Source organism: Colletotrichum fructicola (genome assembly GCF_000319635.2).
Source record: "Colletotrichum fructicola Nara gc5 chromosome Unknown KSG_Nara_v1_contig10, whole genome shotgun sequence".
NCBI lineage: Eukaryota > Fungi > Ascomycota > Sordariomycetes > Glomerellales > Glomerellaceae > Colletotrichum > Colletotrichum fructicola.
Window position 1 is genome coordinate 1,977,739 of NW_027094060.1, and position 14,212 is coordinate 1,991,950.

The window sequence follows — 14,212 nt, forward strand, 5'->3', positions numbered from 1 at the left end:
TTCACGTCGCAAAGGCTGAACCGCAGACTGGCTCTGTCCATAATCACGTCCAACAGCAAGATTACATCTACGAAAACTTCGATTCTTTGAAACCCATTTCGACAATCGACAATGCCTTTCTGGTAGCGGGTCTCTCTGCCTGTGAACTCCACAGTGACGGAGCATAGCACTCTGGGGTGGTCGGCTTGGAGGTGTCCAAGCAGGAATATTCCGCCAAATGACCGCTTGAGTTGCGGGCTTTAACTTATGTTTGGATCTCGTCCCTATAAATTACTGTCAATGAACCACATGAGCCCATTGATGCTTTCAGCGTGGTTCTCAGGAGAAGCGAGACGAACAGATAGCCTTTAATGAACACCCTTTCTATTGAAGTACTATTTTAGATCAATTTGCGGGAAGTGCCAGGTTATACGAAAGTTATTGCCAAGCTGGGAGTTATATAGATGGCTTGAGGATGCTTGCATCCTCCTGACTTGCCAGTCTTTTGATAGTTTGGAAAGGAGTGAGCTTGGCAGTTGATACGTTGGATATGTTTTAAGCTGTTGAAACAGCGACAAATTCAACAACACACGTGTCTATTCTTCACTGACTATTCTCGACGCCGAGAAGCTCACAAAACCAAGGTCCGAAATGTCTACGAGTACAATTCAAGTCTACCACTGAAAGCTTTGAGGCCTCTTGCTAGTTTCCATCCGCGCCAGGTGGACCGCATACCCGGCGACTCCAGCCACAAATAGCCGAGACGTCCATGTTCCAATCAATCATCGGGAAATAGTGTTCGTCTTTTTTGATTGTGATCACCGAAATGATGTCGTTGGAATCAACAACTTTCAACAGAAAGCCTGGCTAATGTTAGCTTTTAAACGGAGCGAAGAGCGGAGGCTGCCATACGTTTCTTATCTGCTATTCGCTGGACGGCATCGAGAAATTGGTCGAGAGTAGGGGTAGCCGCACCGTCGACATTTGTGATGAACATGGCAGCGTAGAGTCCGTACTGATGCGCGGGCGAGCCAGGACAGAAGCTCGACACGTAGACCTCGCTGTGCAACTTGCCTCTCTGTTGTCTGACCGCAAGGTGGGGCGCATGGAGATATGCGCCGCAGAAACGAATGACTCGATTGGTCTCGATGTCCTTGGCGGCTAGGGTGGCAATGTCGACCTTGGTCACCTTGCGATCGCGAAAAACGACTGCGCCGACGTTTTCGTCTTCTAAACTGATGGTTAGGTCCGACATGCTCTTGATAGGCCTGTCACCTAGCTTCAGCAGAATATCGCCCTCCTTCAGGCCTTCGGTCTCTGTCTGATTTTCAAGAAGTTGTTTGCACACAAGGAAATGGTGCCAGTCGGCCAGGTTGCCTTCAACACCTGCCTGGAACAACTCCTCGGCAAGGCCTCTGTCTCTGGCCTCTGCCAATTGAATTTGGCCAAATTCGGCGGGAAGGATTCTCAGTTTCGTTGAGCCCTCGGCCCGGATATGCGCAAGAGCTTGCTGCACGGCAGCCACAGAGAGCCCGAAGTGACGCCTCGTGGACTTTGCAATATCCGACGAGTCTTTGCCAAGATACGTAAGCCACAAAGCCTGAACAACACCGTTATCGGAAACAAGCACGCCACTTCCGCAAGCTTGACCCAGAGAGGTGTCTATGTCGATGACATCGGTGTTGGTGGCGCAGTAGGTTGGAGTCTGAGAAGTGGAACGGAGTGTAGCAGCATGGACCGAGGTGATATTGGTTGAGGCATGAACAACCTTCTTCTGGCGAGTGTAGCCCAAGAAATATACAGTGTCTCCTTGCAACGGGCGGTCGCTGCTCAAGACTGCCGTCTCAATGGAGCCAAGAATCAGTTTCGGATCATATTTGAGAATAGTGAAGTTTTGAGAAGGATGCAAGAAAACAACCTCGGACTTCACAGTGACCGATTCGGCGACGACGATGGACGTATCGCATGCGGCATGAGGCACAACTGCTCTTGAAACAACAACAAGGCCTAGGTTGGCGTCAATCACCAACCCCATACCCCAGAAGTCATCCACTTCGGCGTGGTCTAACACAGGAGCTGGGGCTGTGGCGCATTCAACGCGCACAAAGCTCTTCGGGACCCGAGCGAAGTCAGGGTTGATGCCGGTGATTTCCATGAACGATACCACTCTGGGAGATGGTGGGGGGTACTCAATTGGGTCTGCTAGAGGCTCAACGTCCCACTCGCCCGTCAAGTCGTTCCTGATTCTCATCTCCATTTCGGGATACCAATGTCTGTCGACTGTGAAAGTCGTGGTTATCAGGCTTTCTAGGTTGTGTAATTTTCGATAGGCAAGGGTGACGGTGGTCCTATCGGCAATGCCTTCGACAACCTCAATAAACGTGCTCAAGTCTGGAGTTTCATTGCCGTTGACGCTGTGGATGAGAGAACTTCCGAAATCTTTCCAGCAAGGAGCTGCGAACACACCTCGGCAAGCTATTCCGTGACGTTGTGCTTGCTGGTAGGATAGCGCATGAAAATTGAATCCAGAGAAGCAGACAAAGCGATCGGGTGTGATATCATGCAGATCTCCGACTTGAACGTCCACTGATATGTCCGCGCCGCTCCGCTGGATCCGTAAGTGAATCAATTTCCCGACATGCGAGTTTAGGACATCTTCCAAATCGATGAAATCAATCACCAACGCTCCATTCACCTCCAGAAGTATATCACCTTCCTCGACCTGGAGGTGACACGGTCCTTGAGGAAGTACTCGCTGCGCAACAAGCATATTGTTGTTTTTGGGGAATGATTTCCGCACAACGTCCTCAGCTTCGGCGGTGAGTCCCAAGCGCTTGCATTGGTTGAAGGGCTTGAGCTGGAACAGGCATTGGATATCGCCTCAAGCGACTGGACAACTCTGCTGAAGGCATCTCAAAGCTTTCAAAGGTTGGTCCAGAGGAAGAAAGTAATCTGTCGAGGCTTCGGTAGCCCCCCCAGCGGCGAGAGCGACGGCGTAGCCATCCGCGTTGATCACCGGACTTCCCGAGCTACCACCAACAGCTGAGGCAGAAGCCTGATAGTAGCACGTGTTGAAGTCGAAGTATCCAGACGGATACTCGGGAGTGTTTCGATCAACACGGCTAATGTAACCAGAGAGTATGCTCATCTTTTCTCCAGCATCGTTGCCGAGAAGCCTGATCTCAACATTGACTACAAGGGACCGTCAGCATTCGACCGTTGAGCAACCAGTAAGGACGTAACGCTTACCCTTGGCAAGATCCGGGCGAAGTTTCAAAGCCCTCAAATCCATGTTCTTGATTGCCGAGGGGTCAAATTGGAGAAACCCGAAGTCGTGAACTGGGTCACGGTAGATGGGCTTAACTTCGCCTTCTTCGTGGTTGTAAAGGACCATGTGTCCGCGGAATGGGCCAGGTCCAACGACGTGACGATTCGTGAGTACGTATCTATCGATAAGTCAGCGACCAATGCACGCACGAGCTCTGCAAAGCGCGAAATAGAGCGGCAGTAGTTACCCTTTCTCCATGTCCACCACGAAACCTGTTGCCTGAGCAGCGCTGGTCTCCACGGTGTCAAAGCCATGGGGGTTATAGAAGTGGATAGAGACAACGCTCTGCGCAACAGACTCGATGGCATCATCCCATCTGGACATCGAGCCTAGGGACAGACAAGCGGGAAGCCTCTGGTACAAGTCGTCCATCAGCCGCTTGACGTAATTCATGAGTTGGGCGCCTCCCCTGGCGTTAATTCGCCGGAAGACAGACATAAGGAGTCGTTCGCTACTCTGGAGCATGCTCATCTTGGAGTCCTGTTTCCGGGTTGGTTTGCGGCCGGCGTTGACAGAACTGTTGCAGAGGAAACTGGGCGTGTTGACAGAATCAGAGGTGTTTTGATGGGTGTCGAGCAAATATGGGTGACTGTTGAGACGATGTGATTGAAATAGGGCTAGTAAGATACGAAATAAGTAGTTCAAAATGAACACCTGCCTGCCTCCCAAGGTTCTTCCCTGAAAGGCGTCCGGAGAGGCTGAAATACCAAGGCAAATTCAGGCGCGGCATCTTCAACACGCTTCACCGCCTGAATCTAGCCATGTACATGTGCCAAAGGAGCATGCAGGTCGTTTCAGGGGAAGTCTACTTGGAGAGTTTGGCCTCATTCCACGGTCCGGGCTTCACCGCTGGTCGCGGATAAGCTGCGCGATGCCCTTGAGACCAGGATGACTCGTTTGCTCTGTGATCCTGGCGAGCCTCGTTGGGAAAGCTAGCGTGCGTTGAGGTGGCAGTCTAACCGGTCCATACCCTTGTAATCTGTGCAGTACTTTAGACGTGATGGCCTCAATCTCATTTCATCCAGATTTAATCTCACACCCCAGGACTATCATCACGGGCATGGCACAATCAGATTGACCAGCGTTGGCCGAAACGGCCGAGGCTTCCTGCGAGCAGGTCAACGAACCAGACGACAAGCGCTCACTTGGTTGATTGGAAACGATTCGGCAGACTCTCGGGAGTCTTGTTGGTGTTGAGGCAGGCGTCTGGAGACTTCTCAGAATTGTCGCACTGACGGGTGCCAGATCTCCGGCCGACACTGTCACCAGACGTCCGTGAGTAGAGACTCTTGCACTGTGGCGCCCAGCTTGATGACCCACCAAACCGCATGTTCAGTTGCATGCTGGGATTACGTCTGGTTGTTCACGTTAGGGACCTGCCTTCATCCAATGTAGGTCTAAGGGTAGCATGAGTCCAGAGGGTGGCAGTCTACACATGTAATTTGATTGGTCACTTCCCGGCCCCACCGGCACAAGAAGTTCTCAACCCAGCTGGCGTGTCGCAAGACTCGTACCCTCGCAAAGAAAGCAGCCACGCCCGTCCCCGCTGAGTCAACTATCCATGTCACCTCACCGGCGTCCGGGGCAGAGGAGTGTGCATACACCCTGGCCGTGCGACTCAGCGAGAGGTTTTCTGGGCGCGCAATTCTGACCCTTGGTTGCAGGGGCCTTGTGGGCCACACGAACACCAGGGCCGTCCACACAGTACATCCACACTAGCGCCACCCCTGCAGACCGCACCTCGCGCATGTACATCCCGGAGTCGCGAGCGAGCCGCCGCACCGCCGCCTGGTAGCGCGTCGGAGGCCCCCAGGTGAAGTCGTGGACCTCCTGGCCGGCCGCGGCCTCGTCCCCGGATGAGGGAGCCGGGCCGGGGCAGGGTTTGTTGCCGGGTCTGGCCCTGTGAAGGAATGCGCGCCTGCAGCCGATGGCCAACATGCCTCGGCGTCGCCAGGTGCCAAGATCGTCGAACGTGCTGTGGGGCCCAGCCGGGGGTCGGAACAACACACTCAAGTGCGAGGCGTGCATGAGCTGGGCCGCACCAACGTCACGACGCCGTCTGGACAGGGCTTCTGGAGTTGGCAGCAAGGCAGGCCAGTGGCAGAGAGATGCGACAGCGAGCTCGCCAACCTCCCTGAGGGGCTGGCTGCATGATGAGGGCCAGAACTGGCTGCGACACGGTTTCGTCGCACCTTGCAGTGGACATGGCGCACATGCAGCCCCCTCACCATGTGGCGGGACGAACATGGCGACGGTCGAGTGGCTTCTGACGTGTCCCCACCGAAGACAGTTTCGGGACACAATGCGGCTCATCGGCGAGAACCGCCTGTCTGGCCTTTTGGCACCAGCCGACACCATCCGCTGTCCTCGGTCCTCTGCATGTTCCCCCGCCCAGTTCAGATTGCATGATCCTACTGGCCTGCCTCGTCGCCGCTCAGCCGTCGATAGTCGCTCCACTTACATTGAGCCCGCGTCGACCCCGCAGGAGGAGAGTGACTCAACGACCGAGCGCCAGCAGAGCCGCATCACAGGAAGGGACCAGTGAGGCTCTGCGAATGAAGGCTGGTGCGGCCCATAAATCATGGTAGACCAGACGTGATCTGTGTCTCCGCGCGAGTTTGTTGGTGTATTCCACAGCAAAGATGAAGAGGTTGCCGCGCGAGTGTGTTTCAATGATCGCCGAACTCCTCGATCCCTATTCTCTTTGGAGTCTGAGCCGTACTTCTAGACACCTCCAAGTTCTTGCAAAGGATGACCACGCTCTGAAAGCAACCCTCGAGGTTTGGACATCTCCCCGATAAAGCGCCCGCCAGCGACAGTTTCTGACCTTTAGGCAGCACTACGCCCCGTATTCGACCGAAGCGGAGGATGCGCGCCAGTCCGGGCGCTGGGCTCATGCCTTCCGCCGGATGGTCAAGACCCAGGAAGCCTTGATCACGGCCTCTCCGTTTTCTGTAGCCTTCGTTGCGCTTGCAGACGATTATATCTACTGCAACGGGATGCTTTGCTACATTCATCCCGCCGACAAAAACCTGCATCTTTTCCATCTCCATCAGTCGGCAGAAAAAGAGATGGTCATCGACGTTCACGAACTGCTCAGCCGCGATTTCAATTTTCCCCCTTGCGACAAGTACAATTTCCGCCCAATACATTACGCAAGCAATATTCTGTCTTGCATGTACACGCCGCCCAAATCCGCTGGTCCAAGTCGTCTTTTCGTCGTAGACGTTGGTCAACGAACATCTCTCACCAATCATGTTCTTCCGTTTCGAAAGAAACTCTTCGTACGGAACAATTCGAAACATCTATTCTGCGGTACTCACTCCGAGATTGGAGATGACGATTTCACCAGATGGAGACTTGAACACTTTGACATAACGAACAGGAAGTGGACTCTTGGCTATATTAGCCCAGGAGACGTCGTCGGCGGAGACATTGGGGCTACCGTCTCGTTCGAAATCATCGACGATTACTTTTATGCTGTGTCAAGCTCGACGACCTCCGACGACGAATTTGCCAGGATGTCGTATTATTACGGACTTCGGTTTCCCGTCAGCAGCCTGAATTCGCGAGACTTACAAGTGATGTCGAAGAAAGCCATGCGGCGCCGAGATTATCGAGACGGCCCTATCGACAACAGATGGAGCACCCTCTACCTCGACAAATGCCACCAAACAGGGAGAATCGAGGTTGTAGAGTGTCTGAAAGAACTTTGCGATGGCGACGGCAGAAGCTCAAGAACCGCACACCGAACAGAGGTTGAGTTTTGCGACGCATCCTCTGTTGACGCCGGGTCAGAGTCTGAAGATGATGACGACGGGCCGTGGTACTTGCAAGATCCTGTCGCAGCTACCGAGAAGCCGAATGCCGGTCGGGATCCATCAGCGGCCCACCGAGTGTATGATGATCCTACGCAGTCGACAGTCACTTTCATGAACTGTTTTGTGCGCTCTTGGAACCGCGATTGCGAGACGTTCATCGATGTGATCAATAGCTCCGATGCTGTCCCGATAGTACGATCCATACGCCGTCGGCGCGCAATCGATCCCGGGACATCTGATTCTGATGGTACAACGAACACAGTATCTTATTGGCCACCGCAGACTAAAACCGACAAGGAGGATCAACGTCCGCAACCCCTCGCTGGAATTCTCAACCCGGGCGGCCCAAACTTCAGCGGAAACGTTTCTGGCGTAGCAGATGACCGTTCAATCCTTTACGCCATGGACGATCACAGTGTACGTCGTCTGGTGTTCATCTCGTTCGACCCCTCCATCAAGCTGCCGGGGCTTACTAGCTGGCCGGGTGGGCCAACAGTCGCGAGCTCTTTGACAGCCTCCCCAGCCGGAGAGAGCACTCATCAGAAGCCTGCACAAGCCGTCAGGCCGGAGGCCGGTCTGAATATGCCGCAGGTTCCGGCATGGTTTCGGACCGTCGAAGCCATGTCCTGGCGACATTCACTCGAGACGAAGGCCCCCATTGGCTTTGATATGGCGAACTAGACTAGACGGGTGACAGCACTGCGAAGCGGACGAGACCTCAGAAGCCCTCGGCAATTCCGCGTGTTTCCTGAGCTGAGTCCGCGACTCATGAATCTAAGTTCACAGATGCTTGCTCAAAGTCGTTCGTTTGTGTTCCTTTGTGATAAGGAACATGCACTGAGACCGCGGATGCTACCTGGTGCAGAAACTCTCGCGTCAGCCGCAGAAGCCGGGGTTTAGTTGTGACCGTACGAACGCAGCTTGTGACCCATGAACCAAGTATGCGGTGGGGCGCTTACTCCCATAACCCTGGACGTACCGCGTCCTCTGCCTGGCTGCACCCTGATTCCTTGTAGTATCTCCTTCCAATGAGTTCCTGGTGGATGGCCCACCGCTCCGCTATCCCCCGTGGCTAGCGATCTGCTCGTCTGCTTGTGACGGCAGGGTACGAACTGTCTGGGGTCAGGTATATTGCCCTGTGGAGCGGCGGGGCACATGGCTTGATCGCAAAGCCATGACGAAGGCAGAAACCGCGTTCCCAGATCCCTGCGATAGTACTTTATCTAATTGGGTACAAAGCTTAGCAGAGTGGCGCTGGTGGGGGGATATCCACACGCGGGCCCAGGGCATCAGCTAGCGTATTACAAAGTACCATTATCAAACGAACGAGCTCCACCGCGGGTGATTGTCCCCGGTCCTTGGCGAGGCAACATGTTTTGAGCTCACCCTCGACCCCAACAGATACTTATTGGAGTATATAAAGAACGTGCTGGTACCCAAGGACTCAAAGAGCCCTCTGCGACCAACGTTCTCTTTCCCAAGACACCGCATTTCCTTAATCCCAGACGGACTCAAAAGCTCCTTTCCCATTCATTGAGTACGTCATGGCTCCAGCAGCAAGCAAAGAGACTCTGGCGACGGATTTATCGTTCCACAATTTTCTTCGTTTGCCTTTTGAGTTGAGGGCCATGATCTGGAGGTTCACAGGAATCGCGTTGCGGCTGCACCGACTAGTTGAAGAGTGGTGGGGGTTTTACGTGGTTTCTCCGCCGCCTCCTGTCACCCTCGGCGTATGTCGAGAATCCCGCATGCTTGCCCTACAACAATTCCAATTCTTACCACGAGATGCCCGCAACCCCAACGACGCTCACAACGACGAGGACGACGGTCGTATGCGTGTATTGCAACTCGGGCCTGCAACTGTGGTTTGCGACCCGGAGACGGATACCATCGTCATGAACGACACGTTTACTTTTTGCAACTTCGAAACCACCATAGATCAATGCACCTCAAACCCTTGGGAGGTGTTCCGTAACGTCTCCCTACACTATGAGTATTTCAGAGAGGTTGAAGGACCCACCACCTGCTTTCCAGGACTCCAGACTATTACATACACCTATCCCGTTCCAGATAGAGAAAGAATGAACCCTCAAACTGGACGACCACGCTGTATTCCACGGCTTGACTTCTTCAGCGAAGACACGCAAGCGACAGGAATGGATTATTTGGAGGAATGTCTTCTGGAGGACAAATATATGGATATGGAATGGATAGAGCGCAGTGCATCATTTCTACGGAAGGCAGGCATTAAAGTGCACTTTGCGCTTATCAGAGACGTTTGCCAGTGCGAGAAAGACACCCCTTGCAGAGAATGGTTAGAGTCGGATGATAGGGGGACACTGGCGAACGAAAGCATGTCATGGCGAGAACGTGATATGGTATATCGCGACTCTGTTCTCGGTCGCAAGAAAAGGTGACGGTCTGTTTACACGTCGATGTACTCCTTACAAGCGCTCTAGTTACTGGGTTTACACCGCCTCATAAGCGAAGTAGGAAAACCTTCGTTTTCAGTCTGTTTCTGTCCATCCCCAGCATGCTTACCAAATCGACGTCACGATGTCTTCCATGACATCGATACCATTGTCTAAGGAATGGTTATACGAACAACAAATGCTCCAAACCAGGCACTCCCCCGCACGTCGTCCGTCCTGCAAGAGCCTCTACTGGCAGGCAATTCTTTACATCCAAGAACACGCGCACGAGATCACACAAGACATCGCAATAACGATTGTCAATCTCCCGAAACAGGTTCTGACCCGAACCCCCTGCTTTCCAATATGCATGATCAGTAGACGGTGAATGAAGTACGACTGGTTCGCACATCAGCAAAAGAACACTCAAGTTGATGTATTCTTTCGTACTCAACTGGATGCCAAATCCACCAACGGGTCTTGTCGAGCGACCTGTGGGTGACCCTCTACTGACTGGCCTCTGTGCATACCTCCGTTCGGCGGCTGTGCACGATACATGAGAGGACTCTACCCCAAGCATAGAGTACGTTGTACTTTGGAAATGTGATCTATGTCCAAGAACAGGTCGGCTTAGGAGCTCCCGTGGTGCCGTGGCACGGACAACTCGGCACGGAACATCCCCCGCCGCGATCTAACGCGACCTCGATTCGCCAATGATTCGTCGACCTTTCCCATTCGCAACCAGCAGTATTCTGCCTTCATTCACAACAAATGAATGAACCATTCGTTAAGCACCCGCTGACGGAACAACCTCCAGAATGTCGGATCCAAGTCCTTTTCAAGTCCTGCCTCATCAACAGACCTACCAGACGACAGGCTCGCACGTCAAGTAAACCAGAGGATGCAGCCAAGTGAGGTAGAGTGCCTGATGATTGATTCGAACGCTGCCACATTTCTGATGAGGAGAAGGATTCACGAAGCGATTCGATTGGCGGAGGTTTTTTTTCTCGGCCAAAAACGTGGCGGTTGGCTTCCAGGCTTTCGAGTCGACTGACTTGTGCATGCCTCCCACTCACGAAGTCACGGGGCGACGGCGGCCTGCTCAAATCCCACAGGGCACCGTATCCGTACCCCTGCATGAGAAACTGCGCGCTACCCGGCGTCGGTTTGGTTCCTAAGTGAGGTATCTCCACCGGAGGGAAGCGACTAGAAAATCTACTGCGGTAATGCACACGAACTCTTTTGCGCATTATCAACCTCACGCTAGCTTTTTTTTTTTTTCTCCGAGCTTACGTTACATAGGGGTTGTGTTTGCCCCACCTGCCCTTTTTGCCCAGTCGTGTGCTCAAGGATTGGCCAACCACAGTGGGGCCCGGGAGCCAGGTCAAGTTTTCTCTTGCACTCATGAGAATGATGTGCGGCGCCTGATGAACTAGATAGTTGTCAGGATACAAGCATTGCTTAGGCAGGAAAATCTTACTCTGCAAGCCGTGTTTGCGAGTGTTTAAGGCCAGTCGTCAACATTCTGACCCCTCCTGAAGCATTGTTCGATGTCAGATGGAATGAACAACTTCCTTCGCTCATGTTGCATGCACGCAGAGGCGTATGTTGCAAGCAGATCGGCCCCTCAGGATATCGCCCTCCCTTGACCGCAGTAGCCAGAGCATCGAGTCTAGAGGCATCCATGACGGTGTAGACTAGCGGGCAGCTCGAGGAGCCATGGTTGTTCGCACCTGCATCCAGGCGGAGATGCCGCCACACAGCCAGCTCAAATACAATGCTCCAACGGAGTGGCATCGATGAAGCAAGCAGGAGCAAAGGGCCAGGAGCGTTGACCAGCTCCTGCTTCAATTTCTTTGCCTGTCAACTTGAACGAGCAATCAAAGCTGTGTTCTTTCATGATCCCTCCCTCCGCCGACTTCAAACCTCCCTCGTCCGCGACCAGCCTCAATTTCATGTCTGGCAAAAGTCTCAATGCGTCTGCAGCATATCGCATTGTCACATTTACTCTCCTCAACCAAGGATTGTCTTTCTTTTATTTCCGCATCCTACGTGCCGGTGTATCACGAGATCCTTCTGATCGCGTCAGCTGTACTACCTCGCGGGCAGCAGGAAACGTCATTGCAAAACCAGGACATTAACATCAACAGCATCTTTGTTGGCATATTGTGCTGACAGAGGACAACAGCAAAGTGGGTAGGAGTGTAGGCCGCCGCCTGTTACTTTCTTTGTTGAGACGAAAGCAGCATCTCGGTGCCGTTCATTGCTGTCTCCCTTGCTGCTATTGTTCGACTCTATTCAGGAGAAAGAGCGACCATTCCTACGCGTCATGCAATCCCTCCGAACAGTCGAGGCTCTCTCCTTCGGGCTTGCTGTTGCCCGCATCCAGCCTTTTTCTCCCATTGAGCCCGATCACCATCCGGCTTCAGCACCTTCGCTTGTTGGCTTGCTTTGTTGGTTTGTCAAATTTAGAACTTAATCAACTCATTTCTCGGTCCGGTGATACCAAACTTCTCTTCTGTTACGACCCGTTCAACCATCTTCCCGAGTGCAAAGTTCATCGCAGCCGTTTCGTGTTTTCGACCGCAAACGCAACGAGCCCATCACGGATCCTCCTACCGGAGTCGGCAACTCAGAAAGCTCAGAAGCCAGAAGACAAGAGCTTGCGATGTCTCCTTCTGGATCCCGGCAACGTAAGTTCTCATGAAGTTGCCCATCCAACCAAACAGCATGCGGAATTCGCTAACACTTCCGCACCACAGCAGGGAGCCACCGACGCAATCGAGAAGCCGAGGATGATGAAGGACCCTCAGGCGGACCGAAACGCGCGAGAACATCAGGACCATCCGCAGAGTATGAGGCTGTCGAACCTGCCATACTCGATTCAGAAACACGCCCACTTCCTAATGGGCTGCCGGTGCCGGTGTTGTCCAGCACGTCAAACACAGTGAAAGGCAACGCCGGCACATATCGCATCGAGGTTCTCCCTTTTATTGACGTCGAGTTTGCCGACCATCACACGCCGATTGAGAGTTCAGGAGCAGAATTCCGGCGGCATGCGGCCATGTCATTGTTCCTCAGGCATCCGAGTTCTTTTGGTCGGTATCTCAGTCACCCGTTGCTGGCCGCCGAATTTTCATTTCGGAAATTTCGCAGAATCGCTAAGCGGTTTCCGAACTTCGACAAGTCAGCAACTCTGTTCTCCGTCGAGCTATTACGCCGCGGAGTCGTTGTCGGCAAAAGAATTGTTGGGGACGAACATGACTTCGGTTATGCCGTTGGGCGTATGCTTTCCATTACTGGGACGAGCTTGTCCTCCGTCATGATGGCTTACAGTACCACATTTCATGCAAGCTTCAAGACGGGCGACCCGAGACCACGAACTACAGGCCCTTTGCTGCGACTAAAGACGCAGAGCTGCTGCCAGCTGATAATGAGCCTGCTACCACCGCGGGTTCTCAGGAAGGCATCAACTCGGACAGCACCGAGACCGTGCATGAAACCACTTCCTCCAATACCAACAATCGCCCGCAAGAAGATCCGCCTGAGAACCAGCTGTCTCTGCCGAAACCCGATGTTCCCAACGATGACGCCGATCATCCAGATGACGCCGAATCGCCCAGGCCCCATTCGGAGACTTCAGTCCACTCGCCCCCGCCTTCAGAGGAGCAAGTGATTTCGGAACCTGTGGTCATCACGATCCCGGACGATGAAGGGGCCAAGCCTGGCGATGAAGGGGACAAGCCTGGCGATGAAGAGGATCAGCCTGGTGATGAAGAGGACATGCCTTGCGAGGAAGAGGACAAGCCTGGCGACGACGAGGACAAGAGAGGCGAGACGGTATCCAAACTGATGAGATGCCGGGATGATGCAAAGAATTGGCCTTCTGCTTGCGAATTCTTCAACCATGACCCGTCCGTCATCTCTCACAAGCCTGAAGAGGGGGTTGTTATAACCGGCGCTAAGCAGACGCTTCTCCCCTTTCAAGCCACAGATGTCTACCTCATCCTTCTACTTGTCACCTGCAAGGAAAAAGACCTTCGCCGCTTCGGGGCCCTGCTTGCTCACGAGATGGGGTTGGGAAAGACACGGATATACCAAGCGGTTCAGCAAGTGCGTCTCAATGCGATCTCACTACTGGCTCATTGTAGGGCGAAGGAAACCGCGCACCTACATCGAACAAAAGACCATGCATGCCTACTGGAGCGCAGACCAGAAGCATTCCCTGCCCCTGCAACCGAAAGAGCCTCTCGTACAAGATCGCCACGACGGGCTGCGATGGCGGGGCCCTTGTGGTTGTGCCTGCCAATCTAGTGAGCGAAACAGAGGCAAAGGCTATGGACTTCTTCGAGCCATCTTTCAAGATGGTCTTTGGTGGTGAGGAGGTGACCTTCAACGGTATGGTCATCACTACATGGGAAAAGGAGAAGGCCAAATTCGACCTGAGCCCCGAGATGGAACTCGGTCTGGCTGAATGGGAAATCGACGAGGAGAAGGAGTACACCGACACGCGCCAAGTGCAGCCAACCGACTTCTGGGGAGACCCGACATCCTTCTCAAGCGCGCGGGGAACACCCTTACCGCCGTCCCGCCGGATCCAGTGGCAGGCCGCTTGCCAGCATCGCTCTTCATGGTCGTTTCAAGGACAATGACACAAACCAAGGCCAGATGGG

At 53.5% G+C, this 14,212-nt stretch overlaps 4 protein-coding genes across 4 annotated transcripts; 2 read left to right on the plus strand and 2 right to left on the minus strand.

The window, feature by feature from the left end:
* Nucleotides 1-859: 859 nt before the first annotated feature.
* On the minus strand, nt 860-2,236 carry CGGC5_v016041 (Pro-apoptotic serine protease NMA111; the record flags this gene model as incomplete). The annotated part of the gene is made up of 1 exon (XM_032027322.2): nt 860-2,236. One exon carries the CDS (start codon nt 2,234-2,236, stop codon nt 860-862), a length of 1,377 nt encoding a protein of 458 aa, XP_031876306.2.
* Nucleotides 2,237-2,860: 624 nt separating this feature from the next.
* Nucleotides 2,861-3,778, minus strand: CGGC5_v016042 (Pro-apoptotic serine protease NMA111; the record flags this gene model as incomplete). Its single annotated transcript, XM_032027323.1, has 3 exons — nt 2,861-3,171; nt 3,229-3,425; nt 3,495-3,778. The coding sequence occupies 3 exons, from the start codon at nt 3,776-3,778 to the stop codon at nt 2,861-2,863; spliced, it is 792 nt and encodes a 263-aa protein (XP_031876301.1).
* Nucleotides 3,779-5,949: 2,171 nt separating this feature from the next.
* CGGC5_v016043 (uncharacterized protein) lies at nt 5,950-7,809 on the plus strand (the record flags this gene model as incomplete). Its single annotated transcript, XM_032027326.1, has 2 exons — nt 5,950-6,087; nt 6,145-7,809. The coding sequence occupies 2 exons, from the start codon at nt 5,950-5,952 to the stop codon at nt 7,807-7,809; spliced, it is 1,803 nt and encodes a 600-aa protein (XP_031876304.1).
* Nucleotides 7,810-12,799: 4,990 nt separating this feature from the next.
* CGGC5_v016044 (uncharacterized protein) lies at nt 12,800-14,191 on the plus strand (the record flags this gene model as incomplete). Its single annotated transcript, XM_066153424.1, has 3 exons — nt 12,800-12,823; nt 12,876-13,652; nt 13,691-14,191. The coding sequence occupies 3 exons, from the start codon at nt 12,800-12,802 to the stop codon at nt 14,189-14,191; spliced, it is 1,302 nt and encodes a 433-aa protein (XP_066007131.1).
* Nucleotides 14,192-14,212: the final 21 nt, after the last annotated feature.